At 45.3% G+C, this 26547-nt stretch overlaps 1 protein-coding gene across 3 annotated transcripts in view; it reads right to left on the bottom strand.

Moving 5' to 3' along the window:
• CFH (complement factor H) overlaps positions 1-26547 on the bottom strand; it is a 712377-nt gene that overhangs the window by 466478 nt on the left and 219352 nt on the right. For all 3 annotated transcript variants that reach the window (XM_073582879.1, XM_073582878.1, XM_073582877.1), the window contains exon 8: positions 3819-4004. In XM_073582879.1, coding sequence (XP_073438980.1) covers positions 3819-4004 — 186 coding nt within the window. The remainder of the gene's footprint in view (positions 1-3818; positions 4005-26547) is intronic.

A 26547-nucleotide genomic window follows, 5' to 3' on the forward strand; every position in this document is an offset into this window, starting at 1 on the left:
TGATTTGACTTGCTAACCCAGGCATGGTATGTGAAAAGAGCTCCATGGAGTAATCGGTAGTGTGGTCTGCCACATCCTTCACTTTTGGTAGGGGTGAAGGACACAAGGAAAGGTGTTGTTCCTGACCAGGAGCCTCCAATGACAACTCAGTGCTTTTATTTTTTGAAACTTCAGAAGAGGAGGCGAGAGAGCTGGAGGCTGTGTCAGCAATGTAAGCCAAAACTTGTTCCTGAAACTCTGGCTTTAAAAGTGGTTTACCTACTCCAAGAAAAGAGAGCCTTCGAGGCCTTGTGGAGCCAGACAATGAAGCAGGCTCAACACCTCCTGCCTTAGGTGCTATTGTGCTTTTGCCACTACCAACAGATGCAACAACACCACTACCAACATCGGGACCAGCTGTCAACCCCCGCCCACTGCCATGGTGTCTTCCACCATACTTGCTCATTTTTGTGAAAATGTACCCAAAATGCCACCAGCTATATGGTACTGTAAAACAAGGTAGAAGGTGTATCTACTATTGGTGAGATTTTGAATCTCACTATAGATTTGAGGACGCTGAACTATTGTCTCAGGCCCAGTATAGATTACACCTCAATGTAACAGGTTGAAATTGGATGGTGTATGACAAGGTGTAGGGTGTCTATAGGATTGGTGAGAATTTGAATCTCACTATAGATTTGAGGATGCTGAACTATTGTCTCAGGCCCAGTAGAGAATACACCTCAATGTAACAGGCTGAAATTGAATGGTGTATGAAAAGGTGGAGGGTGTATGTAGTATTGGTGAGAATTTGAATCTCGCTAGAGATTTGAGGATGCTGAACTATTGTCTCAGGCCCAGTAGAGATTACACCTCAATATAACAGGCTGAAATTGGATGGTGTATGACAAGGTGGAGGGTGTATATAGTATTGGTGAGAATTTGAATCTCACTAGAGATTTGAGGACGCTGAACTATTGTCTCAGGCCCAGTAGAGAATACACCTCAATGTGACAGGCTCAAATTGGATGGTGTATGACAAGGTGGAGGGTGTATGTAGTATTGGTGAGAATTTGAATCTCACTAGAGATTTGAGGACGCTGAACTATTGTCTCAGGCCCAGTAGAGATTACACCTCAATGTAACAGGCTGAAATTGGATGGTGTATGACAAGGTGGAGGGTGTATGTAGTATTGGTGAGAATTTGAATCTCACTAGGGATTTGAGGACGCTGAACTATTGTCTCATGCCCAGGAGAGATTACACCTCAATGTAACAGGCTGAAATTGGATGGTGTATGACAAGGTGGAGGGTGTCTATAGGATTGGTGAGAATTTGGATCTCACTAGAGATTTTAGGACGCTGACAATGATGCTCTCAGTCCAAGTAAGGACGCAGGCAGCCTAATAAGCAGGACTGCTGCACACACAAAAGGGTGGAAAAATGAACGCTTGGTAACTGTGCAGAAAAGAGGAAGAAAAGTATTTTTGCTTTTAAAAAAGCAATTTGCACAGCAGTGTGCAAACAGCAATGCAGCCATAAGGCAGCCTAATAACCAACAGAGCTGATGCACAAAAATAGAGCCTCCATTGTCACTGCACACAAACTGTTGTGTTGTAAGTGGAAATCGCTAACAGCAGAAGCAATTATTTGTTTTTTTTCCCCTGCCTAATGCTCTCCCTACAGAATCATCATCATCAGCAGCTCTCCCTATGCTAAGATCGGCATAAGTTAGATGGCGGTCGGCGTTCACGCCCTTTTATAGCCCCTGTGACGCCACACAAAGCCAGCCAATCACTTGCATGCCCTTCTCAAAGATGGTGGTGACCGTTGCCTATGTCATCGCGTTACCCACAGTGTGCGTCCTCCATCATTGGCTGAAAAAGGGCGCTGGAAGCATCTTTTGAAACGCGACTTTGGCGCTCTGGTCACCGACCTCGTTGCCGACCTCACGCTATGGTCGGGTTTCGTTTCATGAAACCCGACTTCAGCTTAAGTCGCCGACTTTTGAATATGACCGACCCGTTTCGCTCAACTCTAGCACTCATCTCTAAATCCCAGCCATATTATACTGGAAGTAATAAAAAAGTTATATACCCCAAAATATTACCAATTATAGCTCTAACTTATCCCACAGAAAATCATTCCCTATTCGGGTCCATTATCTCTCAATGGAAATATAGGGGTTCCCAGATTACTAGCAGAACAGTCTCTGGTAAAGCGATGGATCCCACCCCATCCAATAAAATCCAGTGAAATTTGTGTTCCAAAGTCCTAATGTCCCCCTACTTCTGAGCAGCAATGTACTTAAACTGCCGTATTTGACCACATGTTTGGCATTATTGTAGTGGAGAGAGCCTAATTAACAATTTACGAGGTGTATGTCTCCAGAAGCAAAATCTAGGCACAACATATGGAGGTGCTACAATATATGGGGACACTACACTGTATGGGGACACAATGTATGGGGACTAAACTAGCATATTTCTTATTCACTAGAATAAAACGTGGCATGGGTGTAACAAAATGGTCACTGCAGTCATAGATGAATTCACTGAGAGATGCAATTTCTACAATGGGGTCATTTTTGGTGTTTCTCTGCTTTTCTGGCATCTCAAGGGCTTCATAAATGTCCTTTGCAAACTATTCTAAGGTTCCAAAAGCCAAATAACACTGCTTGCTTCTCAACCCTGATGTTTGGCCTAAAAATAGTTTACGATGACTTTTGGTACATCATTGCATTTGGCAAAAATTGCGCAGTAAATTGTGCGGACCAGTTTCACCTTTTAGCCCTTGTGTAACTGACTAATTTGCAGCAGATGAAAAAAACCTACATTTTTACCACTAAAATGTTATATTTCCACATCCTATTGTTATAAAATTTTGTGAAGCACTTGTAAGTTCAAAATGCTCACTACACCAGTAGATTAATCCCTTAGGCAGTGAAATTTCTAATATGGTGTAACTTGGAGTTATTGGGGGGTTCTGCTGTTTTAGCACTTCAGGGGCTCTGCTAATGTTAACCACAATCTATTCAATCAGAATATGTGTTCTAGAAGCCAAGTAGTGTTTTTTCCCATCTGATTTCTGCCGTGTGCTCAAACAGCAATGCATTGTTCTGATCTGCTCAAGTGACAACTTGAAAATATCCCTTTAACCTTAAGTTCCAGACACTCATGGGTAAAGTGCTATATTAATAAAAAATGGAATAAGAAACTACACTACACAATTAACATAGGTAAGCTACACTGTAGTGCATCATGGAAGGCATTTATAGTATTTTGAATATTTGACAATGTATTAATATTTAATTTAATTTCTATGGATAACAAAAGGCTGTACAGTTTTCCAATGTACTTTCATATCAGTCAATCAATAAGTCAGTTTTACATTGCTCTTTACTAGGCAACGTTCACATTCTGAGTATTTGGTGAGTATTTTTACCTAAGAATTTGAAAGCCAAAAACAGGAGTGGGATAATCTGAGGAAAAGTATAATAGAAAAACGTCACCACTTCTGCATTTTTCACGCACTCCTGGTTTGGGCTTAATGATAACGATGTAAACGACCATCTGGTTTGGACTCACATTTTCTAGTTCTCTGATAACTAACAGCATTTGAATGATCGCCATCTCATGAGCATGAGTGCTATTAGGTCTGAGAACGGACTGTAAATTGATACCTTATAAAAGATAATGATTTCATAAAGAAAGTGTAAAAGAAATTTGCACAACTTTTAATTCCACCGTGAAGCTTAATTGTTTTAAACCAAAATATCTATTTATGTTCAAAATAATGTTTTAGTTTCAAGAGAGTTAGCAAACTGGACAAATTCTTACGCAAACATTTTGGTTCAGGATTCCATCCAAAGTTAGTACATTCTGTTCTCCCCCAGTAAAGTTTCTGTGGTGATGACAGATAATTTGTATCACACCTATATTCTATTGTACTTCTAGGACTCTTTGGAAAATAGTAATTGTAGTAAAGCTCTCCATTTTTAATATCAGGTTCGTCACATTTTTTACCTGCAGAAACAAAGTAGAAAAAAGAGAACATTTAGGTATAAGACTGAAAAAGGTCTGACAGCACCTGCTATCAACTAATAAAATCTACGAGTTATTCAAGGGACGAAATGGAAATGGCTGACAATGCAAAGATAATGTGATCTTGACTGACCATTCATGATACTTGCACTATTTTATAACCTTAATGGATAAGAACTATAACTATTTTATAATCTTATTGGATAAGAAATGTAAGACTATGAGCACTTTAATCGCTGCCTGTTTCACTTTGTGAACTTATGTGGCATCAAGGCCACAATGGCCAGATGTATAGTGGATGGGATTTCAAGAATTCCCATGACCACTATGCATCCACAGACGCCCACGGGTTACCTGTGAGACTGACATGAGGCGCGTCTCTTCAGACAACAGCATGTCAATTTTTATTGCAGAGTCTCCTCATGAGAAATTTCACCAATAGAATGTATTGAACGTGGTGAATCTGAATGGTTCAATGAACACATGCAGATTCACCTGCAATCAAAAGATGGCAGCGCTTTGGAAAAGATGGCAGCGCTTTGGATGCATTGAACATGCGATGCGTCCAAAGAGCTACCAGTTACAAATCATGTACACCTGGCCTCAAAGGATGGGAATAAATGTTTATATTATGTTATGTTTACAGTTTTTTAAACCACTTAATCACACCAATTCACCATTTTACTGACCTAAGGTGTAAGAGATGATGTAATGACCATGGGCGTACCCAAGATCTCAACTGGGGGGGCAAGCCTTGGTCGTTCAGGTTGTAAAATTTTAGAATGAAAAAGGTGAATGAAACTGCTCCATACAGTATAATGAGCCCCATACCTATATATACATCATCACCAGCCCCAGTCCTCTAAGCCCAGCACCTGTATATACATCATTACCAGGCCCAGCACCTGTATATATGTATATACATCATAACCAACCCCAGCTCACTAAGCCCAGCACCTCTACATACATCATCACCAGCTCCAGCCCACTGAGCCCAGCATCTGTATATACATCATCACCAGCCCCAGCTCACTAAGCCCAGCGTCTGTATATACATCATCACCAGCCCCAGCCCACTAAGCCCAGCACCTTTATATACATCATCACTAGCCCCAGCCCACTAAGCCCAGCACCTGTATATACCATCACCAGCCCCAACCTACTAAGCCCAGCACCTGTATATATCATCACCAGCCCCAGCCCACTGTGCTCAGCACCACTTGTATATATATCATCATCAGCCCCAGCCCACTGAGCCCAGCACCACTTGTATATATATCATCACCAGCCACAGCGCACTGAGCCTAGCACCTGTATATACATCAGCACCAGCCCACTGAGCTCAGCACCAGTTTATTATGCATCACCAGCCCACTGAGCATAGCACCAACTGTATATACATCATCACCAGCCCACTGAGCCCCCCAGCCCCAGTATATACATCAGCCCAGCCAGCCCCCAGCCCCAGTATATACATCAGCCCAGTCAGCCCCCAGCCCCAGGACATACACCAGCCAAGCCAGCCTCCATTCCCAGTATATACACCAGCCCAGCCAGCCCCCAGCCTCAGTATATACACCAGCCCAGCCAGCCCCCAGCCCCAGTATATACACTAGCCCAGCCAGCCCCCCACCTCAGTATATACACCAGCCCAGCCAGCCCCCAGCCCCAGTATATACACCAGACCAGCCAGCCCTCTGCCCCAGTATATACACCAGCCCAGCCAGCTGCAGTATATACACCAGCCCTGCCAGCCCCAGTACTTACACCAGCCCAGCCACCGCTCAGCCCCAGTATATACACATCATCCCAGCCACAGCCAGCCCCTCTATACATCAGCCCAGCCAGCCCCCAGCCCCTGTATACACATCATCCACAGCCAGCCCCTGTATTCACATCAGCCACAGCCAGCCCCCAGCCCCTGTATATACATCAGTTACAGCCAACCCCCAGCCCCTGTATACACATCAGCCACAGCCAGCCCCCAGCCCCTGTATACATCAGTTCCCAGCTCCTGTATACATCAGCCCCCAGCTGCTGTATACATCAGCAACAGCCAGCCCCCAGCCTCTGTATATCAGCCCCCAGCCCCTGTATACATCAGCCCCCAGCCCCTGTATAAATCATCCCCCAGCCCCTGTATACATCAGCCACAGCCAGTCCCCAGCTCCTGTATACCTCAGCCACAGCCAGTCCCCAGCTCCTGTATACCTCAGCCACAGCCAGCCCCCAGCCCCTGTATACCTCAGCCCCAGCAAGCCCCCAGCCCCTGTATACATCAGCCACAGCCAGCCCCCAGCCCCTGTATACCTCAGCCAGAGCCAGCCCCTGTATACCTCAGCCCAGCCCCAGGTCAGTACATGTCCTGTCTGACACTGTAGATTGCCGCAGGAGCGCGTAAGTATGCTCCTTCAGATGCCTTAGTCACTGACCTGATACGTTCAGGTTCAGCGGCGTGCTGCAGCCAGGGGCGGGAGATGGGGAGAGCAGAGCGCTCTCTCTCTCTGACCACAAAGAACGTCCAGACGTTCAACATCAGGACATTCTTATTAACCCCCTATCATGTACACGGCACCTGGGACACTACGCTGACTTGTAAAGCCGCTTGTAATGCCCAAAGATTTAAAGGGCCAGTGGCAGGACAGGTGCGCGGCATGCCACTGCTTCTAGGGGGGAAGCTGCCTCCCCTGCCCCACGGTGGGTATGCCCATGGTAATGACTCCATACTGGCAAAAATGCAGTGGGTTGTTTTTTGCACACATGCAGTTGTGTGAAAAAGTGTATACCCCCTTCCTGATTTCCCATTCTTTTGCATGTTTGTCACACTTAAAAGTTCCAGATCACCAAAAAAATATATTAGACATATATAACACAAGTAAACACATACTGCAGTTTTTAAATTATTAAGGGAAAAAGAAATCCAAACCTACAAGGCCCTGTGTGAAAAAGTGATTGTTCACCCTTAAAACATAAATGAACTGGGGCTTATCACATCTTTGGGAAGCGGAGTTCAAATTCATAGCCACACTGAGGTCTGATTATTGTTACACCGGTTCTCAAAGAAATCACTTAAACCGAACCTGCCTGACAAAATGAAGTAGACTAAAAGATCCTTAAAAGCTAGATATCATGCCACAGTACAAATAAGTTTTGGAACAAATGAGAAACAAAGAAATTGAGATATATCAGTCTGGAAAAGGTGATAAAGCCATATTTAAAGCTTTTGGACTCCAGCGAACCACAGAGAGAGCCTTTATCCACAAATGGCAAAAACATAGGACAGTGATGAACCTTCCCAGGAGTGGCAGACTGACTAAAATTACCCCAAGCAACTAGTCATCCAAGAGGTTGCAAAATACCCCATTACAACATCCAAAGAACTGCATGCCTCACTTGCCTCAGTTAAGTTCAGTATTCATGACTCCACCATAAAAAGACTGTGAAAAATGAGGATGAATGAACTCATTGAGATCAACATCCAATACTGCAGAGACACCATCACATGTTTCTCAACGCAGTGATTCTAGAGCAATGCCCCCATCCCTTATGGGAAATATGCAAAAGCATGCAAAACACAAGCCGCAGAGACACCATCACATGTTTCTCAACGCAAGCAATGACTAGCCAGGTCTTTCCCCGGGAAGGAACAACCACGGGAAGGGCAGTCTCCAATTAAGGAAACCACCTATGCCAAAACATGGTATCCATCCTCTGACAGCTGTTTCGGGGTATTGCCCCTCCACACTGATGAGGGGCAATACCCCGAAACAGCTGTCTTTGGATGGATACCATGTTTTGGCATAGGTGGTTTCCTTCATTGGAGACTGCCCTTCCCGTGGTTGTTCCTTCCCGGGGAAAGACCTGGCTAGTCATTGCTTGCGTTGAGAAACATGTGATGGTGTCTCTGCGGCTTGTGTTTTGCATGCTTTTGCATATTTCCCATAAGGGATGGAGGCATTGCTCTAGAATCACTGCGTTGAGAAACATGTGATGGTGTCTCCGCAGTATTGGATGTTGATCTCAATGAGTTCATTCATCCTCATTTTTCACAGTCTTTTACTAGGCATTGCTCCTACTAGCCAGTTTCCTATTCCAAACTGATGTGGGGCAATACCCCGAAACAGCTGTCTGTGGATGGATACCATGTTTTGGCATAGGTGGTTTCCTTCATTGGAGACTGCCCTTCCCGTGGTTGTTCCTTCCCGGGGAAAGACCTGGCTAGTCATTGCTTGCGTTGAGAAACGTGATGGTGTCTCTGCGGCTTGTGTTTTGCATGCTTTTGCATATTTCCCATAAGGGATGGAGGCATTGCTCTAGAATCACTGCGTTGAGAAACATGTGATGGTGTCTCCGCAGTATTGGATGTTGATCTCAATGAGTTCATTCATCCTCATTTTTCACAGTCTTTTACTAGGCATTGCTCCTACTAGCCAGTTTCCTATTCCAAACTGATGTGGGGCAATACCCCGAAACAGCTGTCTGTGGATGGATACCATGTTTTGGCATAGGTGGTTTCCTTCATTGGAGACTGCCCTTCCCGTGGTTGTTCCTTCCCGGGGAAAGACCTGGCTAGTCATTGCTTGCGTTGAGAAACATGTGATGGTGTCTCCACGGCTTGTGCTTTGCATGCTTCCACCATAAAAAGAGACTGGGCAAAAATGGCCTGCATGGACAAGTTCCAAGATGAAAACCACTACTGAGCAATAAGAACATAAAGGCTCATCCCAGTTTTGCCAGAAAACATCTTGATATTCCCCAACACTTTTGGGAGAATACTTTGTGGACTGACTAAATAAAATTTGAACTTTTTGGAAGGTGTATGTTGTCCCATTGTATCTGGCGTAGAAGTGACACAGAATTTCAGGAATGGAACATACTACCAACAGTATAAAGAAGAGGAGAGTTGAGTTATTATGAGGAGGGGTTGTTGAGACTTTAGACAAAAGCTTTGCCTTCTGTTGTCAATCTTCTGCTTAAAGAATAAGGCAAAGTCATCAGCTGAGATGAGTGGATAGGGATGGGTAGCTGGGGGGGGCAAGGAGAGAATTTAAAGTACTGAATAGCTGTTTAGATTCTGAGACAGCGATTATATGGTAGATGAGAAGTAGGTTTGTTTTGCTGCACTGACAAATTGCGAAGCATTTTGAAAACTTATGTTACTAGATGGGCTACTCAACTCCTGTTCTTTGGCAGCTGCACATGAGTATGCTTTGTAGATGAAGGAAGGTATGTGCTCCAGTGCATGGCGAGCTCTGCATCAAGTCACCTCTCCTCCTTTTCTTCCACCTTAACATCACACACAGTACAGTCCTCATAAGTGGCATCCCAATTACCTTTGACTTCCCCTGTGTCACAACTCTCTAACTGCCCAAATGACTGTGTGGTAACACAGATGAGTGAGTCTCCAGAGCTGTTTGCACCTTCTATTCCATGGCCATCACAGTTCTGCTACAAAGATTCACAGACTCAAGAGGAGGAAACCATCTGCATCAATGAGCAAAATTTTTTGCTGCTGGATCCTGGAGTGGATGAAGTAGGGTCCGAGCAGAATCCAGATCAGCATTCATCAGCAGTTAACCCCCGAGGGTGTAGGTTATCCATTCCTGGTGCGACTGAGATACCTGAGGCATACATGGATTGTACTGTCAAGGCAGGAAGAAAAATATGGTGATTCTCAGGGTGAGGAATAGGAGAACAGAGAGGATGATGATTAGATTGTAGATCCTACTTGCTGTGATCCCAGAGGCTTGCAGCTGAGTAGCTCATCAGATGAGTGGAGGAGGAGGAAGTCGAGCAGATTATGTTGCGGCTCCCCACACAGACAGTGAGTGATGTGAGTGATGCAACCACAACAAGCACTGCATCCCCGTCACAACTCTGGCTGTGGCAAACTGTAGTCATGGGTCTAAAGTTTGCAGTGGTGGCAAGGGTTGGCTAGCCTGGCTCTTTTTTGAGATCGCAGATGAATCAACTCTAGTTAACTGCCAACTTTGTAAAAAAAACTACTGAGTAGAGGCTAAAAATCCAATAATTTGCCTCTTACAAGCATGAACTGGAATATGTGTAAGGAGGCAAGGGTTGTAGTCGTTGCGAGGAGCTGCTGCGTCGCCACACCCTGGTTCCCCACAAAGGAATCATAAAGTAGAAGACTCACTTTAGATGCTACCGCTCCTTCTGCTTCAAATATATCGACTCCAGATTCCCAGTTATCACAAACGACTCCATAATCTATGTCCATGCTTAACAGTTCAAGCTTACTTAGTAATAGGGTTCTTATTACAGATGCAGCACAGTTCTCATGCATTGACATTCCTGGAGCTTTCCCTGGCAATCTATGCTTCTCCCGGCAATCTCTGTCTCCTCCAGCAATCTCTGCCCCGCTGAATAATCTCTGTCTTGCCTGGTAATCTCTGCTTTGCTGGACAATCTCTGACCCTCCTGGAAATCTCTGCCTCACCTGGCAATCTCTGCCTCGCTGGACAATCCCTGTCCTGTCTGCGACGTCTGTGCCTTTAGGTCCACCAGCTTCCTTCGATTCCCATTGTCTGATTTCAACAGGAAAAGGTAAAAGGTTCACCATCTCAGTTCCGCCTAATCCCTGCCGCAGGCCCTGGATCCTCCTTGGAATGGTTACCGTTTAAGATGGTGACCACTTCAATGCTACTCCGCCTGTGGTCCCTTATCGCTTCAGCAACTTCACCCCCATGGCTACCTGACTCTCCTCTTTCACTGCTGCATCACTACTTCTCATTAACCAGGAAGTCTCATCACTATATCCCACTGTTCTGTACTAAACCCATCTGTAACTCCTCCAAGCCTGGAAAACCCCTTATGCTAACTATGCTATTCTAAGGCTACTTTCACACATCAGGTTTTCGGTGTCAGGCGCGTTCCGGCGTCGTGCCGGAGCGCCGGATCCGGCAAATTTTTTGTAAAACCGGATGTGACGGATCAGTTTTTCTGCCAGATCCGTCTTGCGCTTGACAGCCAAAACCGGATCCGTCTCATCCGGTTCATCCGGTTTTCGATCCGGTTTTCGACGGATTACGCCGGATCCGGTTTTTAAAATCGCCCCTTGTGGCCTTCCGAACGGGATTGGCTACTGAAAAACTATATATAGCGTGTTCCTACAGCCCTTCTTTGACAGGTTGTAGAGGAGAAAGTGCAGGTTGAAGAGAAGAGCAAGTTACTGGCGAAGATGGATGTTGTGATTGGAAATATTTTGAAGAATTTGGCGGATTTTACAGCGGAGGCGAATCGTTTGAGGGTGATTGTTCTGGAGAAGGAGAGAGCGAGACAGCAGCACATCAGGCATCGTAGACGACGTTTGTGGATCCACCCCATCACAGCCAAGAGAATGACGCGTGGGGTCTATTCTACACTCTGCATGGACCTTAGACGAAACCCGGATAAATTTTTTGGATATGTTCGGATGAAAATGGAGAATTTTGATTACTTGGTGGAGCGCATTGCACACCTCATAAGAAAATCGGACACCTATTGCCGCTTCTCTGTTTCACCCGCAGAGCATCTGATGGTGACTTTAAGGTAAGCCACATTTATTGGATATGCCTCGCATCAGAGCACACTTTCACTGCAATCTTGTTGGTGGTAGCTGAGTTTTGGTATGTAATGCTGTGATTTTAAACTAATTGATTGTTTTTTAATTCCCCACAGATTTCTTGCAACTGGAGAATCCCTTTCGTCACTGCATTTCCAGTACAGACTCGGGATTTCCACCATATCTGGAATAGTGAAGTACACATGCCGTGCACTGTGGGACTCCTTAGCTGAAGAGTTTTTACCAGAGCCCACAACAGAGAGGTGGCTTGAAATTTCAGAAAAGTTTCAACAGATATGTCAGTTTCCGAACTGCTTGGGCGCTGTGGACGGGAAACATATCCGCATTGTAAAGCCAGCCGGATCGGGATCGGAATATTTCAATTACAAGAAATATTTTTCAATTGTCCTCATGGCCATCGCTGACGCGGAATACAAATTTATTGCTGTTGATATTGGGGCCTATGGCCGCTCCAATGACTCTCAAGTTTTCAAACTGTCTGCCATGGGGCGTAAACTGTGTGGAAACACCTTCCAGTTCCCATCCCCTAGACCGTAGCCGCAAACATCTGGTCCACCTATGCCACTTGTCTGTGTAGGGGATGAAGCCTTTGTGATGTACAATGTCTGCAAGATATGTTTTCTGTTGCAATGTGCTAACAAACCCTCCATTTTCTTTGAGAAGCTGCCTGCCAGTGTCTCAGTTACATTGCACACTACAGCAGCTTCCCTTCCCCCGAGTGCCATAAACCAATTTCCTGTCACCCCATTTGGCTTCTCTCAGCCTCAGCTGAAAGAGAAGAAAAAAAAGTGCGGGAAAAACTTCTTTGTTTGAAACGAATAAAACCATGAGAGACTATACCATAAGAACCAAATACCCTAGAGATATGAAAATCACATTTTTGTAATCCGGGCGGTCACAGCGTCGCTGCCGTGGTTCTTGTGAAGCCTAATCCTTTCAGAACCTGAGATATGTGTTCCAGCTAAACGGTGTATCAGAACTACTGCATATTTGGTCTTGAATTATTGTACTCAACAAATCACAACCAATGATGCCCTATATGTGTCTGTGCGGGCTGCCCCCACGGAGTTATGATTAGTATAAGTTTTCTAGTGTAATTCTAAATCCAAAAGGGAGAGGTGGGATTAACCCAGAATGCATCTCTCCGTGATGTCACATAGCAAGTCTATAAAGCATTTCCTGGACAAAACCAGCTCAGAACAGCTGCAGGGTCCGGGCTGACAAGAACTCAGATGAGCGGAGAAGTGCAGCTCCGCCTCCACCCCCCTTAAAACCACATGGGATGCCTAACAACAATATGGAACTGTGAGTGTAATATCTTTGTTTTCTCCACTTTTATTTTATACCTGTAATGTACATATTTTATGTCTCAATTTTATAGCAACTTTTATCTGTAATCACTGTCCTCTTTCGGAAAATAAATGATAAAATTATTTAGTTCTGTCTCTATGCTCTAAGAATCGAACTATACGCCTTTGATAGATAATCGCTACTAATTCAAGGGGTTTGCCACGGACCCTCTTAATTTAACACTGTGAATTAAGTAACCGTGACTGGTGGCAGCGCGTTGTGTATGGCTATTGCGGCTTGCTGGCAGTCTAGAAGGGTCTTATATTGCTGAATGAGGGGCTGCGGCCACAGCATTAATAATTCCCTTTCTGCAGAAGCCTGATTGCCGGTTCACAACAGGCAGCCCGTCCGGCGACCAATTATCCTAGGTGCAGTTCCCTGACTGACCTGAGGGTAAGGGGGGCGCCGGAGAGCTGCGAGTTCCAAAGTGGAACTGAGAAAGTGGGATATACATAAATCCCCACAGTACTTGGAAGATTGATAGCAGCGGTGGGGCATCCAAATTAAACTCCCCCTGCGGCAAATTGTAGAGCGAGATTAGCTTGCTGGATATTTTTGGTCACATGGTGCCAGTGGTGGGATAACTAAGATAAGCCCCAACGGTGCCTGTGATAGCCGTGTGCCGGCAGTGTGTCTCGTCCCTCCGTCCGCTGATACACCCGTGTCAGTGGTGGGACTGTGACATAGTGGTGACACAGGGTCCGCTGTCCGTCGCGTTTTGGTGGCAGCGGGACCCCCGTCAGTCGCTGTCCGTAAGTGGATGAACGGCCGTGGGCTGTTCGTCACAGCCTTCCAGCTGTCAGAACACCTTTTGAAACCATACGGTAGCAGAGGATTGTCAAGAACAAAACGCATTTTTAATTACCGCCTCACAAGAGCAAGAAGAATGGTTGAATGTACCTTTGGTATTCTGACAGCCAAATGGCGGGTCCTATTGACTGCGATCAACCTCAAGACAGAAACTGTGGACGAGGTGATCAAAGCTTGCGTGGTACTCCACAATTTTGTTATCTGCAAGGAACCCATTTCCATTGAGGACACCTCTGAAGAAACCACCTTGCAAGATTACCAGGACATTACCACTAGAAGTTCTGTGACGGTTTCAGTAATGAGGGACAATTTTGCACTATACTTTATGTCACCTCAAGGCAGAGTACACTGGCAGGATGACAGAGTGTGAAAGATTTGTGCCCTACTTGTGTATGTACCTTCTGTACCAACAGTATATACCTTTGCCAACCAAAGTTGGCTATCTTGTCATGGTCTTAATATTTTTACCTTTAGGCCACAGGTGTGTACCTGGTTGCGTTTTATGCAAAGTATTTCACCTTTTAACAAAAGTTGTGTACATTGTTAGGAAATCACCAACAATAAACACAACTTTTTAGGTGAAATACTTTGCTTCAAACACAACCAGGAACACAACTGTGGCAAAAAGGTAACATTTACCCACAGTTATATACCTGGTTTTGAATACCTTTTTACCTTTTAATTTTTTTTTTTTTTTTTGTATATTGGTATGTGGCTGACCACCACTGTTGCCGTGCGCGCTGGGTTATGTTCGCCATTTTTTCTGTGTTCACTGTGATGGATCTAGGCTGCTGTGCACACACACAGCAGCCCCGCCCTGCCCCAAGCTTTAAATTGTGCACCTGTATCTGAACCTGCATTGCCCTTCATCTATGCTTGCTGGTTGGGCAATGTGTGGAAGCTAAACCTGACATGTCTGCATTCAGACCTGGTTGGCCTTCAACCGCACTTGCTTTTTCTGGCATCATGGGAGTGATCCAGAAATGCTCAGGTACGGATTGCACTTAAAGTGGTCTTGCTTTTAATGTATCTAGGAGGCCGTAATGGCAGAGTGTTTATTAAAAACGTAGAGTAGGACCCCCCACATGAGATTGCCTTGGCGCGGCGGGGTGGCTCAATTGAATTGATCATTTTTTTTGCCAAATATCTCATTTTGAATGCAGTTAGATATTATGTGCATATGCACTTTATGTTATGCGTTCTAACCTTAGCAGCGCTGGCTTCTTTTTTTCTTTTTTTAAATTATTTAACCTTTTTTTTAAACATATTTCGCCGCAGAAAGAAATGACAGACAACCATTGTAAAACGATAAGTTAACTTTTATTTAAATTTTTTTTTTTTGTAAAATGTTTTTAAAGTTAAAAAAACTTTTTTAATAAATGTTTTAAACCAACCAAATGGGCATTTTTATTAACAAAAAAACATTATAACTCGGTGTAGTGTGGGGTGGAAATACTGCTGGAGGGGCTGCGGGACACTTCGACACTGGGAGTGTGGAGAGAGGACTGGGATCGTGGTGGGGAAGGAACAGTTAGAGGTGAAGGTGTGGAAAAAGCTACAGAATGGGTGGACATGTGGGAGGCAGAAGAGGTGGTGGGCGGTGGAGTGGAGGGTTGGGCAGGGACTGTAGGAGCAGATGATGTTGATGGAAAGTTGTATGGGGAAGGATTTTGGTACGGGGAAGGAGTTTGGTACAGGGCAGGTTGCTGGAAGTGGGGAGATATCTGGTACTGGGGAGGTTGCTGGTACTGGGGAGGTTGCTGGTACTGGGGAGGTTGCTGGTACTGGGGAGGTTGCTGGTATGTAATAGGAGGGGGAGGATGGAAAGTGGCTGTAGGGGGTGCAGGTGGAGGAACTACTGGGGTGGGAGGAGGAGGTTGGGAGGTAACGTGCTGGAGAGCACCATGGCATGAATGCATTACATGCATCTGCTGGGTAGGAGAGAGCGTTTCCATGCGCTCCACAACAGACCTGAAAAAGGTGTGGTTTGGCGAAGATCTTGCTTCTGAATGCATGGTTTTCAGAAGTGTCTTCACCTCCAGAATGCTGGAGTTGATCTGCTGAAAGCCTGCGGAGATTTGCTCTGACAAGACTTTTAGACAGTTCTGGAAAGATGCATTCAGATGCAAGAACTCTGGCGCATAAGTCTTTTCCTGACCCCTCTGCCGCTGCCGCCCAGTACCCGCAGGTGTACTAGAGGTGGCAGGGGCAGAAGGGTGGGGTAAATGGAAAGCGATCTCCTCACCAGCAGCTTCATGTAATGTAGGCGGCCACAATGCTCCTGTGCTGGTGGATGGGACAGATGGGTCGAATGTGTGGGAAGGCTGGGAAGGTGCAGATGTACCGGGGCGGTCAAAGTGTCCCTCGGTGCCGGTCTCCTCAGGGATCGCCTCAGAAGGGTCCAATCGTGCAGGCTTCCGAGTGCTGCTCACCGTGCTGTGGAATAAAGAGAAAAAAAAAAAATTAAAATAGTGACATGGCATGGCCCTGGCTGAAAAAAAATTGTTACATCTAAACATTTTTTTTTCACATGTGGTGTGTAATATTTACCTTCTGGTGACCATTGTATCCCGGAGGAACGACAGGGCTCGTGCGTACTTGTACTTGCTCCTGCGTCCTCCAGATCCACTCGGGGCCCGCATCTCTTTATTGAACTCCTTCTTGAAACGATCCCTCACAGACCGCCACCGCTTCTGTCCCCTGAAACGAGAAAGGACAAAGTGGTTAGTATACAACATCAGTGTTTCCCAAACTCCAGTCCTCATGGTCCCCAGGGGTCATGTTTTCAGGATTTCCATAGTAAATAGAAATCCTGAACACATGATCCGTGGGGACCACGAGGACTGGAGTCCGGGAAACATTGGTTTACATCAAGCAACCGGTACTGTATATACCTACGCTCTTTAATCTGGGCCCGAGCATCGAGGTCCTCCCAGCGGCCCACAAGGAGCGAACAGATTTCCTCCCAGAGTCGTCGGGTAACAATCAGGTCAGCATGGCGGCGGTCAGCCATATTCCATAGCGGCTCCCTTTCTCTGACGAGATCGATGAGGTGGTCCACATCAATTCCTCCATCCTCACCGTCTGAGTCGGGAGCACGCTCTGAAGGCTGTTAAAGTAAAAGAGAAAAATAACAAAATTAGTCACCACACTTTAAGACATGAAATAAAAAGTGTACCAAAATTTAAAACTTAAATATTATACTTACACGCTGGTGACCGCCGCGTTGCTGTCGCCGACAACCCTGAGAGGCACTGCGAGGACCTCTTGGCCGAGCACCAGATTGGGAAGACTAGAGAAGAAAAGAAAAAAATTTATGTGTTTGGATGTTGGCATTTGTTTGCTGTGTGAGGTCTGCGGTACATTGTTTTCTATGTGTTGTGTGTAGTGTGATGTTGTGTTTCTGCGTTTGATGCAAAAAACTTACCAATTGTGAGCCCACTCCAGGTGTCTGTCCACCTCTTCCTTCTTCTTCTGAGAGCTCCTCTTCAGCTTGTGATTCCTGTTTTGAAATAAAAGGCAATGAATAGACATATATTACAGAGATGATGGATTTTGGAAATAAAAACTTACCGTCAAACGCTGACGATGCGAGGGAGGGCTCCCAGAAGAAGATGTGCTGTCATGTTGCTGGCCAGACTCCATGGCTGTGGGTAGTGCTGCTGCTGTTGCTGCTGCCAGTGCTACCAGTGATGCTGCTGCTGCTGCTGCATCTCTTGGGCGGCTGTTGAATAAAGAGAAACAAAGGGCCAATGAATATCTTCATATTCCATGGCCCTAGTTTTGAGGAATGGGGGATTTGATAATTACCGTCTCTCATCTGCTGCTGGACTCCCCTCCCGTTGTTCAGCTTGGTTGCTTTGCTGCTCCATTTGGGGTGGTGGTGGTGCTGATGGTGCTGCAGTGGTCTCATGCCTTCTCCTGCGCCTGGTTGCTGTCTTTGGTGGCATGTTGGGTGTGGCTGAGGGTCACACTGTCATGCTTTTATATATGTGTGATGTGGGCAGAGCTACTGAGCATGCTCAGACCTAAAAAGCCGGATCCGGCTTTCGCCGGATCCGGTGCATTGCGGCGCTCATAGACTTTCATTGTGTGCAAAAGCCGGACGCGCCGGATACGGCGTGTCCGGCTTTTTCGCCGGAGACAAAAAACGTAACAGTAGCCGTTTTTTCCAGACGCCGGATTGCGACACATTGCCGGATCCGGCGAAAACCGGATGAAACGCATGGCGATCCGGCGCAAATGCAAGTCAATGGGGGGGGGAAACCGGATCCGGCATTGCATTTCGCCGGATCCGGTTTTTGTCAAAATAGCCGGATCGTGCCTGACGTCGAAAACCTGATGTGTGAAAGAGGCCTAACACTCTCATTCTTTATCTCTAGTATGCTCCACTATTCTATGCCCACTTCTGTCCTATGCTACTGTTACCTTCTATCCTATTCTATCCCTGATCCTATACACAATACTTGTCAAGTGCATGCACATTACAGCAACAGTAAATGAATATATTAATAGTCCTAAACACTAGGGAACTGGGTCGCCCTCCCAGGGCTGTGGGGTACTCTGTACCGGGCCGGTGTCAGTGGGATATGTCACAGCAGCTGTGACCCGGTCCGTGGCCCTGGGCGCCCAAATCAATGGTGGTTTGTGATATAGTTTATGTGATAGTTCGTGACGCCACCTGTGGTGTTTGGCCAGCATGATGTTAAGCCAACGCTGCATGCAGATCCTCTGGGGCTGATGGTGTGTTGCAGCATAGATGGTGTAGGTCCCCACAGGTGAAGCTGTAACCCCAGGGCAGTGTATAGGTGCAGGCGGTGTGAGGAATGTTGGTACCCAGATGTAGCGGTGCTGACGGTGTTGGCGCACAAATGAATGGTAGACACCAGGGCTTGTAGTTCCAAAGCTTTACTCACAGTCCGTGGTACACACTGGTGCCTGCCTCCGTGCCGTGTCCTCTGGGGCAGAGACTCAATCAACCTCCCGGGCAAGTCAGGATTCTCCTTTCCAACACTCCGCCAACATGTACCTTTCCTGAACGACTCCTCTATTGCCCCTTTTAGTGTGAAGAGCTCCAGTACCATGGTACTCTGAAGTTCCTCCTGTCAGATGATCCTAACAACTCTACTCGTATGGCAGACAGCTGTAGCCTCTCTCATGGACTCCCTTCTCCGAAGTCCTGGCTCTCTATTCAGTTGCTGTTGTGCCCCGAGTCTTGGTTGGGAGTAATGCATTTACAGCCAACTACTCCACCGGTGTCTGCTGCAGAACCATAAGTGTCCATACAACCTTGAGGACCGGGCCCCGGCCTTGTGCTGAGAACCTATAGGCAGGGTTCCTCTTCCAACCCACAACTCCTCTCTGTTCTCCTACTCCATCGTTCCGCACTGTTCCTTCTCTTTCTTATGGAAGCTTAGGTTGCAGTTCTACGTCTTACTCCTTCTGTTGCTTTCCCGTGCCAACTGGCTCAGGTCACTGAGGCAGCTGCAGCACTTCTTCCTCCATCCCTCCTTCCAGGGATCCCCACTCCTCCCGAGTGGCTTCATTCCTTGCTGACCCTCTGTCAGACTGACTCTCCAGACTGATCTGTCATTCTAAACCTTCCCAACCTTTTATATCTAACTCCACCCACCTCCCAGCACATCTCGTTTTATGAAGCAAGGACCCACGAAAGGTGCTCTGCTACCCTCTAAGCATGGAGCTGCATGGAGCTGCATGGAGCTGAACTATCCTGTGTGTGGGGTGCAGGTTTTGGAGTGTGGAAAGGAGTTCCCAACTTACCTAGGTGGTGGGGCACTACATCTTAGGAGAAGGTGCAGTACCTCTGTGGCGACTGAGACTCAGGGGCGCCACAGAACCACACACATTTAATATGAATACTGTTCAAAAAGGGGGAGGTATATGACGTGACGGCCTCTGTCACGCCCCTTACACATGCGCGATCAATATGCGTCAGTCTGGTAATCTTAGTGCCCTAAAATGCGGACTAGCGGGCCTCGCCAACTAACAGTCGGCCCATTAACCACATCTGCTTCTTCTTTCTCCTCCGTGAACGTGGCAAGTGATCTTGCACAGTTCTCCCTCTGCAGAACCTCCACTTGTTTCCCCGCTACAGTTGTGGTGAGTGAGAGCCCATGAACTGTTATGGAAGTCGACATGCCTGCTGTTTTGACAGATCTCATAGAACGAGCACATTGCATCTTTCTCAATCCACTATAACATCTGCGTTTGCCCCTCACCTCACAGTCCAGCAGTTTGTCATGTTCACCCTATTCCACCCTATTCCACCCTCAGTCAGCACAGCAGCCAGACATTTGTGCAGTTGTGGTCATGTAAAAGATTGTTTCCTCCTACACATGGCAAAGCTAAGAGCTTGAACTTCACCATCTTCAATCTACTAATAATATCCTTTTTTAATATACTGTATCACAAACATATTGTGCAGTGCTTTACACGTAAATAGTTCATATAAAACAGTCATAAGTTACAAAATTAACAATAATCAAACAATTAAAGCAAAAATACAACCCTGCTCTTCAGAGCTTGAAATCTACAATGAGGTGGGGCTTATTTACAATGATGGTCCAGCCATCTTAAGGAAATGGGGGGTAGATAAAGGCTACATGAGGCTTTTGGGTATGGTTGAATTTGATGGCGTATTATGTTCAGACTAGTAGACAATAGGCTATATATAAAAAGTAGTGATGGCACGTATACTCGTTGCTTGGGTTCTCCCGAGCATGCTCAGGTGTCCTCCAAGTATTTTGGCGTGCTCGGAGATTTAGTTTGTGTCGATGCAGCTGGATGATTTACAGCTGATAGACAGCCTGAATACATGTGGGGATTCAGCCTGTCCAGCAGCCAAAAATCATGCAGCTGCATCGACACAAGTTAAGTCTCTGAGTGTGCCAAAATACTCGGAGGACCCCCGACCATGCTCGTGAAAACACGAGCAACGAGTATACTCGCTCATCAATAATAAAAAGATATCAAGACTCTGTATCTAAGTATAGAGGCTTTGAAAATGTCTGTCTGTCTGTCCCTCTCACTGCAGTCTGTACTCTGTACTTATGTTTTGCTTTCTGTTTCTTGTAAACTGTGCTGTATTCCTGTCCCGGATTTCTCCTGTTCTGGATTTCTCCTGTCCTGGATTTCTTGTGTCCTGGATTTCCGTGTCCTGGATTTCTCCTGTCCGGTGGTGTGGTACTGGCCCTCTCAGCTGCTACTTAAGTATGAGTGTCTGTACTTTTCAATTACTATGTTGCTCTGCCCAATCTCACACTCTGCCAAGTCTCACACTCTTCATCACTTTGTGTCCTATGTTTTGCTTTCTGTTCCATGTAGACTGTGTGGTGCTCCTCTCCTGGATTAGTCCTGTCCTGGATTAGTGCTGTCATAGATTTCTCCTGTCTGGTGGTGTGGTACTGGCCCTCACAGCTGCTACTGTCCTGGATTAGTCCTTTCCTGGATTAGTCCTGTCCTGGATTTCTCCTGTCCCTGATTTCTCCAGTCTGGTGGTGTGGTACTGGCCCTCTCAGTTGCGTGGTTTTGTGGTTCCCTCCGAACACAACATGTTGCATTTTTTGGGCCGTCAAATATATGCAGGCATGCGCAAGTGGATGAGTGTGTCAAAACAACGCATTACTGTATATGGGAACGCATTGGTACGCAAGGACATGTGTATGGATGCGTTCGATGCACATGTTCACTTCAGACTTAAGAGGTTCAGGAACTGATTACTGCCCTTCCTAAATCCCAACTGTATAAAAGGGGGTGTGGACACTGGAAGTCCAGTACTCTCAAGACCTCAGATGTGATCTCAAGACTCTGTATGTAAGTATAGAAGCTTTGAAAATGTCTGTCTGTCCCTCTCACTGCAGTCTGTACTCTGTCTCTCTCACTGCAGTCTGTACTCTGTACTTATGTTTTGCTTTCTGTTCCTGGTAGACTGTGCTGTGTTCCTGTCCCGGATTTCTCCTGTCCTGTATTTCTCCTGTCCCAGATTTCTCCTGTCCGGTGGTGTGGAACTGGCCCTCTCAGATGCTGCTATCCTGGATTAGTCCTGTCCTGGATTTCTCCTGTCCTGGATTTCTCGGGTCCTGGAGTTCTCGTGTCCTGGAGTTCTCGTGTCCTGGAGTTCTCGTGTCCTGGATTTCTCGTGTCCTGGATTTCTCGTGTCCTGGATTTTTCCTGTCCGGTGGTGTGGTACTGGCCCTCTAAGCTGCTACTTAATGTAAGTATGAGTGTCAGTGCTTTTCAATTACTATTTTACTCTGCCCAATCTCACACTCTGCCCAGTCTCACACTTGAAGCGATGGGCGGGGGACCACCACAATGCAGGGAGACTACGGTACACAAAATTAGGTGCAAGCAACAAAGAGTTAATTTATTTACAGGCAAGGAATGCAGTGTTAGGAAAGTGTAAGCAGGGGTATGCTATGACATAAAACAATTTACAAAAGTGATATTCTCTAGCTGGGCCGTACAAATGGCACGGTGCACCAACTATTACAGAACAGTGTATTTTGCAAAAGGCCAAACAATACAATTAAGTACTGTATGCTGCTACTCTAACTACAACCTGACTGGCCATTGCTACTCCGGCTGCATGGCTACCGTGCTCTGTCTATTGCAGCCTATCCTAAGCCCTAAACATGTGCGCACACAGGGTTAACACTCACAGCAGTTGGTATCTCAGTCCATTCCCGGGGGATCCTGAAGCTTTGCAAGATGGTGCGCAGTTCTTCCTGGAAGCTCTGTGCAATGTGATCTTTTCCTTGTGTGCAAGTTCAATGATGCTCCTAGAAATGGTGGATTCCTCCTCTGGATTCCTTTCTTGTCTTTTCTTCGTGGCTTCTCACGGCAAGACAAGAAAGCCACCTATTAACCCCCAGAATAGTTACAAAGTCACAGTCGCAGACTGAACATTCGCTTCCTCACAGCTCAGGCAGGCACACCTGCTTCCTGCTGAAATCTCGGGTCTCTTCTATACACAGAAAAGCAGCCCCTCCCCTCTGTAGTCTGGCAGATGAAACCAATCAGCCTTTACAGCAGGGAAGCCCAGAATGTCCCACTGCTCTAACCAAGGGGGTGCTGTCTCTTAAAGGGGCAGCTTGTCTCTACTGTCCGTAGCAATGCCACCCTCTTACATACTCTTCATCATTTTGAGTCTTATGTTTTGCTTTCTGCTCCTTCTAAAATGTGCCGTGCTCCTGTCCTGGATTAGTCCTGTCCTGGTTTTTTCCTGTCCCTGACTTCTCCTGTCTGGTCATGTGGTACTGGCCCTCTCTGCTGCTACTGCCCTGGATTAGTCCTTTCCTGGTTTTCTCTTGTCCGGTGATGTGATTATGGCCCTCTCAGCTGCTACTGTCCTGGATTAGTCCTTTCCTGGATTAGTCCTGTCCTGGATTTCTCACATCCTGGATTTCTCTTGTCCTGGATTTCTCCTGCTGTGCTGTTGGACTACTGCCTGTAATGTACGTCTTAGCACCCATTGTGTTTTTAATTTTGCCTTTTTTTCCTTTGGTTAAATATCTGTTTGGTCTTTACAAGTTCAATTTTTCTTATCTGTTCTTTTCTGTTATGTTATCTAGTGTTTCACTTGACTGTTGCCTACTATTCCAACATGTCCTTCAGTGAAGACCAGAATGCTTCCCAGAGTGGAAAAGACACTGATGAAGTAATAACATTTGCTATACTGATTGGTATGTATTGACTGTCAATCCTACACTTTTGGTAAATCGTGTATTTTCTTTACAGGAACCTTCCAGTGTGGAAGAGCAGGGTCATCAGCTCAAGTTCCTTAGGAGGAAAGACGGCGTGTAAGTAGTATTTTCATTATCATATTTGTAATTTAATTTTGCTTAAGTTTTATATCTTTAAAACTATACGACTTATAACACTGGTCAACAGCATTTTTGGTGCCAAAGATATTTCATCGAATTTAGGGTATTTTTGGGGTGCTGATTCTGAATATGTCATCAGTTTTGCCAGATTGGCTCAAGTTTTTGAGATTTTTGGTATCTTATTTATAGCACTTGTTGGTAAATGCGACGCATCATCTCATTAATTTCTTTGGATTAGTACTTGAACTGAGCAGTTCTCAATATAGTTTTGTGTTAATTAGTGTTCTAAAAGTTTGTTCATAGCTTGATTTTTGCACTAACTTTATGTTGTTGTCTGTTTTCCAGTGAAAAGCATGAACTCATCAAGAAGAAGTTGTCTTAACGATCCAGACTCATTCTGTTACATTTGTGGTGAATACACACTGCCAAAACATAGAAGAAACATAACAGACTTCGTAAAAAAAGTGTATTTTGCCTATTTTGGGGTTATGCTTGGGGACCAAGACAAGTTTTGGGCACCACACATAGTGTGCAAAGCATGTATCGAATTATTACGAAAATGGAGCAAAGGACAAAGAAAAAGCTTCAAATTTGGTGTTCCAATGGTGTGGAGAGAGCCAAAAAATCATCATGATGACTGTTATTTATGGTAAACACAGGTACAGGCACATCTTCACAATGAGGGACAGGCCTTCTTGCAGATTCCATGTTACTCCCATTTTCGTTTCTTATGCTTATTGAATCCTTGCACTTGCACTGCACAGAAATAACAGTCATCATGATGATTTTTTGGCTCTCTCCACACCATTGGAACACCAAATTTGAAGCTTTTTCTTTGTCCTTTGCTCCATTTTCGTAATAATTCGATACATGCTTTGCACACTATGTGTGGTGCCCAAAACTTGTCTTGGTCCCCAAGCATAACCCCAAAATAGGCAAAATACACTTTTTTTACGAAGTGTGTTATGTTTCTTCTATGTTTTGGCAGTGTATATTCACCACAAATGTAACAGAATGAGTCTGGATCGTTAAGACAACTTCTTAAGGGGGTTTTACACTAAGCGATATCGCTAGCAATATCGCTAAAACGTCACTGGTTTTGTGATGTTATAGCGATATTGCTAGCGATATCGCTATGTGTGATACTTACCAACGACCGGCTCCCCCGCTGATCGCGCGAGAATGTCCGGCTCCATTTCTCGTCGGGCGCTTCCTGCTGAGACTTCCTGCTGTGACGACGAGCGACGCGTGGAGGCGGGCTGGAGGACGTCAGGATCGCTGTGTGTGAAAGGTGAGTATCGTACTCTGCTTCGCTGTGAGATCTTTCTGTGTGAAAGCTCACTAGCGATCATTTAGCGATGCACCAGCGATCCTGACCGGGTCGGATCGCTGGTCGGATCGCTGGTGCATCGCTAAATGTAAAAGGGCCTTTACTCACGATTGATTCAATGACTCTGGTAAGAAGTGGCCTAATTGCTGTTGGCTGATTGGGACCATGTCACCCCACAAGAAAGAAAGGATTTTCGTAAGTATTGCAATGTGGTCTGACGCATCAGTGAACCTGTAAATGTAGGTGCCTTGTTTTACAATTTTTCTTTTCTTCCCCCTTCACAATGAAGAGAGTAAAAGTCCGTTGGCGTTCAATGAAGGATCGCTTTAATAAGGATATGAAAGAGGAGATTCAGGTTCGAAGTGGTAGTGTTCCAAAGATATTGAAATACAAATACCATTGCATGCTGTCTTTCCTGTGGCCTATGGTTGCTCGGCAAATGTATCTTTTGTGTTTTATTACTATAAACTGTATGCATGGCCATGTGTAATGTTTTTACTGTATAAACTTTTTTTTAGTAATGTTTTCAACACTAGAACTACCGCATGTTTCATAATACCTATAACTACCATTAGGGGTCATTTTGACCCCCATTCAAAAGTACTGACTTTGGAGTAAAAATAACTTTTTTGTTGCCAACAAATTAAAGAACATTTATTTTAACTTAGTAGGAACAGTGTTAAGATCAAGTACAGCACGCATTTTCCTTTTACATGGTCATAGCATGCGGTGTCCAACAGTTAACACAAACAGTACTTTCTTCCACTTTCCCAGTGCATTTTCCACAAACTGGTTTGTTACAGCTTGCGCAAGTTTTAGTTGTTTTGTTTTCGTTGCATCTTCCAACTCCACATTTTCGACGCTTGCGGATTTCTTGTCCTTTTGTTTGTGGTTCAGACATTGCGGATGATGGGCCACTTCTTCTGACTCATTTTCAGATAAATTCTGAAGACATTTCAAAATTTCATCACTTGTCAGACCCCTCTGCTTACTCATGCTTCAAATATACATCGCAAAAAGGGACTTGTAAGATCGCAGAAGTAATAAAACGACACTGTACAAACATGCAGATTTGTAGCTTCAACTCTAATGTTTGCTACTGTAGTGCAGACAGAAATCGCTAGAAGAGACATGGATCAAACATGTTCAGACAAGTTTAGACAAAACAAAATGCTGAATCATCCCTGATATGCAAAGATACAATTACACTCTACAACAAGGGAGAAGCACTGTGATTTTCTGTACTCTGTAATATTAGGTGACTTGCCTACTACTACTTTTATGTATGGGGTCAAATTGACCCCTTCAGTACTTATAGGTATGAATTGTAAAATACGGCCCCCTGAAAAAGTTGCAATTCATTTTTGTGTCCAAAAATATACACTACCATGAATAAATAAAAGTCACAAAAAGTCAGAACTCATTTGTTAAAATTTTAGAAATTATAGGAAAAAGAAATAGCAAAAGGATCAAAATGACCCCTCCGGTAGTTCTAATGTTAATTTATTTTCCACACAGAAACTGGAGCAGCATCACAAAACCTTTATCATCCTCAGTTGTAGTGGCCCCTCATCGACCAGCCAACGAACAGTACCAATCATCCAACAG

Source organism: Dendrobates tinctorius, unplaced genomic scaffold (genome assembly GCF_039654945.1).
Source record: "Dendrobates tinctorius isolate UK_male_01 unplaced genomic scaffold, ASM3965494v1 ptg000074l, whole genome shotgun sequence".
Lineage (NCBI taxonomy): Eukaryota > Metazoa > Chordata > Amphibia > Anura > Dendrobatidae > Dendrobates > Dendrobates tinctorius.